The 5000-nt window shown below is 42.8% G+C and overlaps 1 protein-coding gene across 5 annotated transcripts in view; it reads right to left on the bottom strand.

Moving 5' to 3' along the window:
• exoc1 (exocyst complex component 1) overlaps window positions 1-5000 on the bottom strand; it is a 27370-nt gene that overhangs the window by 15050 nt on the left and 7320 nt on the right. For all 5 annotated transcript variants that reach the window (XM_061238188.1, XM_061238189.1, XM_061238191.1 and 2 more), the window contains 4 exons: window positions 4247-4434; window positions 3763-3990; window positions 2875-3007; window positions 1-4 (listed from right to left, as the gene is read on the bottom strand). The exon at window positions 1-4 is cut by the window's left edge and continues 106 nt beyond it. In XM_061238188.1, coding sequence (XP_061094172.1) covers window positions 1-4; window positions 2875-3007; window positions 3763-3990; window positions 4247-4434 — 553 coding nt within the window. The remainder of the gene's footprint in view (window positions 5-2874; window positions 3008-3762; window positions 3991-4246; window positions 4435-5000) is intronic.

Here is a 5000-nt window from a genome sequence, read left to right as displayed (position 1 = left end):
TGACCTGCACACACATATACACTGATATACACACTGATATACAACACCGCCTGGAGCTCCTCATGACCTGATGTACACACACACTGATATACACATATACACTGATATACACACTGCCAGCAGCTTCTCATGACCTGATGTACACACACACTGATATACACATATACACTGATGTACACACACACACTGATGTACACACTGATACACACATATATACACACTGATCTACACACTGATACACGCATATATACACACTGATGTAGACACACACACTGATGTACACTCTGATACATGCATATATACACACTGGTGTACACACTGATATACGCACATATACACACTGATATACACACTGATGAACACACTGATATATGCATATATGCACACTGATATACACACTAATGTCCACACTGATATACACACTGATGTACACACTGATATATGCATATATACACACTGATATACACACTGATATACGCATATGTACACACTGATATACACACCAATGTACACACTGATAAGCATATATACACACTGATGTACACACACTGATATACACACTGATATACGCATATATACACACTGATATACACACTGATGTACACACACTGATATACACACTGATATACGCATATATACACACTGATATACACACTGATGTACCCAAATACACACTGACATACACACTGACGTACACACTGATGTACACACTGATGTACACACACACTGATGTACGCACTGATGTACACACACTCACACTGATGTACACACTGATATACACATATATACACATATACAGTGATATACACACATACACAGATATACACACTGATACACACATACACACACACTGATATATACACTGATACACACATACACACACTGATATACGCATATACACACACACTGATATACACACTGATATACACAGAGCTGCTCATGTGACATACATATATACACACTGATATATGTATATACACAGAGCTTCTCATGACCTGATATACACATATACACACACTGATATACACACTGATATACGCATATACACACACAGCTTCACATGACCTGATATACAGTGGTGTGAAAAAGTGTTTTTTGCATGTTTGTCACACTTAAATGTTTCAGATCATCAAACAAATTTAAATATTAGTCAAAGACAACACAAGTAAACACAAAATGCAGTTTTTAAAGTTTTTATTATTAAGGGAGAAAAAAATCCAAACCTACATGGCCGTGTGTGAAAAAGTGATTGCCCCCTAAACCTAATAACTGGTTGGGCCACCCTTAGCAGCAACAACTGCAATCAAGCATTTGCGATAACTTGCAATGAGTCTCTTACAGCGCTGTGGAGGAATTTTGGCCCACTCATCTTTGCAGAATTGTTGTAATTCAGCCACATTGGAGGGTTTTCGAGCATGAACCGCCTCTTTAAGGTCATGCCACAGCATCTCAATAGGATTCAGGTCAGGACTTTGACTAGGCCACTCCAAAGTCTTCATTTTGTTTTTCTTCAGCCATTCAGAGGTGGACTTGCTGGTATGTTTTGGATCCTGCTGCAGAACCCAAGTTCGTTTCAGCTTGAGGTCACGAACAGATGGCCGGACATTCTCCTTCAGGATTTTTTGGTAGACAGCAGAATTAATGGTTCCATTTATCACAGCAAGTCTTCCAGGTCCTGAAGCAGCAAAACAGCCCCAGACCATCACACTACCACCACCATATTTTACTGTTGGTATGATGTTCTTTTTCTGAAATGCGGTGTTACTTTTACGCCAGATGTAATGGGACACACACCTTCCAAAAAGTTCAACTTTTGTCTCGTCAGACCACAGAGTATTTTCCCAAAAGTCTTGGGGAACATCAAGATGTTTTCTGGCAAAATTGAGACGAGCCTTAATGTTCTTTTTGCTCAGCAGTGGTTTTCGTCTTGGAACTCTGCCATGCAGGCCATTTTTGCCCAGTCTCTTTCTTATGGTCATGAACACTGACCTTAACTGAGGCAAGTGAGGCCTGCGGTTCTTTGGATGTTGTTGTGGGGTCTTTTGTGACCTCTTGGATGAGTCGTCACTGCGCTCTTGGGGTAATTTTGGTCGGCCGGCCACTCCTGGGAAGGTTCACCACTGTTCCATGTTTTCGCCATTTGTGGATAATGGCTCTCACTGTGGTTCGCTGGAGTCCCAAAGCTTTATAAATGGCTTCATAACCTTTTCCAGACTGATAGATCTCAATTACTTTCTATCTCATTTGTTCCTGAATTTCTTTAGATCTCGGCATGATGTCTAGCTTTTGAGGATCATTTGGTCTACTTCACTTTGTCAGACAGGTCCTATTTAAGTGATTTCTTGATTGAGAACAGGTGTGGCAGTAATCAGGCCTGGGTGTGGCTAGAGAAATTGAACTCAGGTTTGATAAACCACAGTTAAGTTATGTTTTAACAGGGGGGGGCAATCACTTTTTCACACAGGGCCATGTAGGTTTGGATTTTTTTTCTCCCTTAATAATAAAAACCTTCATTTAAAAACTGCATTTTGTGTTTACTTGTGTTGTCTTTGACTAATATTTAAATTTGTTTGATGATCTGAAACATTTAAGTGTGACAAACATGCAAAAAAATAAGAAATCAGGACACCACTGTACAGTATGCAACAGAAGCGGTACACCCCTGTGCAATATCACTTTTTCAATAGTCTTACTGAAGTATTTGTTTTACATTGCTCATAAGAGGAAATACCCTACTGTTCAACTTAGAAGTGATGAAATTATTGTAAGGTGATACATTTTTTAATAATTTGATATTTAAGTAATATTGCACAGGGGTGTACTCACTTCTGTTATATATTGTATATAAATAAGCTGATATATACAGACACACACCTGGTCTGAGTGCGACGTTCATGCACTGCAGCAGGGCTTCCGAAGCGTTTATGCAGGCCTCGATGCCCTTGGGTGAAGACAGGTCTCCCTCCTGCAGTGCCCTGATGTGCCCCTTCGACAGGTCCATGTAGTTCTACAGCACACAGAGAGATGCACACTGGTCAATGTAGTTCTACAGCACACAGAGAGATGCACACTGGTCAATGTAGTTATACAGCACACAGAGAGATGCACACTGGTCAATGTAGTTATACAGCACACAGAGAGATGCACACTGGTCAATGTAGTTATACAGCACACAGAGAGATGCACACTGGTCAATGTAGTTCTATAGCACACAGAGAGATGCACACTGGTCAATGTAGTTACACAGCACACAGAGCGAGGCACACTGGTCAATGTAGTTATACAGCACACAGAGAGATGCACACTGGTCAATGTAGTTGTATAGCACACAGAGAGATGCACACTGGTCAATGTAGTTATATAGCACACAGAGAGATGCACACTGGTCAATGTAGTTCTATAGCACACAGAGAGATGCACACTGGTCAATGTAGTTCTACAGGACACAGAGAGATGCACACTGGTCAATGTAGTTACGTAGCACACAGATGCACACTGGTCAATGTACTTCTATAGCACACAGAGAGATGCACACTGGTCAATGTAGTTACATAGCACACAGAGATGCACACTGGTCAATGTAGTTATACAGCACACAGAGAGATGCACACTGGTCAATGTAGTTATACAGCACACACAGTGATGCACACTGGTTAATGTAGTTCTACAGCACACAGAGCGATGCACACTGGTCAATGTAGTTCTATAGCACAGAGTGATGCACACTGGTCAATGTAGTTCTACAGCACAGTGTGTGCTCACCACTAGGAAGGTGATGTCATCGAGCAGACGCAGGTTGTTGGTGCTGCTGAGCTGGAGCAGGTGGTTACTCTGGGAAATGTGGTCCATCTGCTCCTTCACACTCTGCAGCATCTCCTCGTAGCTGCTGAGCTTCCCCTCGATGGTGTCCACCTCCGACAGCGCCTCGTCCAGCAGCTGCATCAGGGTGTTCACCTGCTTCTCCGACGCCATGATGGACTGGATATTCGCCTGCACAGACACTGCATTTTACACACACCTCTGCACTAATCTCAACACTGCATTTAGCACACATTTAGCACAGGCCACTGCACTTATCACTGCATTTAGGACATACCACTGCACTTTACTGCATTTGGCACATACCACTGCACTTTACTGCATTTGGCACATACCACTTCACTTTACTGCATTTGGCACATACCACTGCACTTTACTGCATTTGGCACATACCCTGATGGAAGGCCCTGCTCCTCAGTGGACTCACCCCGTCCAGAACCTGCAGCTCTCTGGAGAGTTTCTCGGCGAAGGCCTCGGCGTTGGAGATGGCGTACTCGCACACCTCCATCATGCCCTCGATGTCCTGCTCCTCCCGCGCACTCAGCTCCTGGTACTCATCCAGAGCGTCCTCATCTCCCCCCGACACACTCTGACTCTCCCCACTGGGGACCGACTCTGCAGCACACACACACACACACACACACACACAAAAACGTTACACACACCATTACACACACGCACAGACACATCATTATACACACACACACCATTACACACACACACACACACATCAGTATACACACACAAACACCATTACACACACCATTACACACACACACACAGACATCATTACACACACACACACACACACACACACACAGACACACACCATTACACACACGCACATCAGTATACGCACAGACACATCATTATACACACACACATCATTATACACACACACACACCATTACACACACACACACACACACACACACATCATTATACACACACACACCGTTACACACACATCATTACACACACAAACACCATTACACACACACATCATTATACACACAAACACCATTACACACACACAAACACCATTATACACACACACACACCATTACACAAACACAGATCATTATACAGACACATCATTACACACACAAACACCATTACACACACACACACACACATCATTATACACACAAACACCATTACACACACACACACACACACAC

Source organism: Conger conger, chromosome 4 (assembly GCF_963514075.1).
Source record: "Conger conger chromosome 4, fConCon1.1, whole genome shotgun sequence".
Taxonomy (NCBI): domain Eukaryota; kingdom Metazoa; phylum Chordata; class Actinopteri; order Anguilliformes; family Congridae; genus Conger; species Conger conger.
This window is presented reverse-complemented; position numbering and strand designations above follow the sequence as displayed.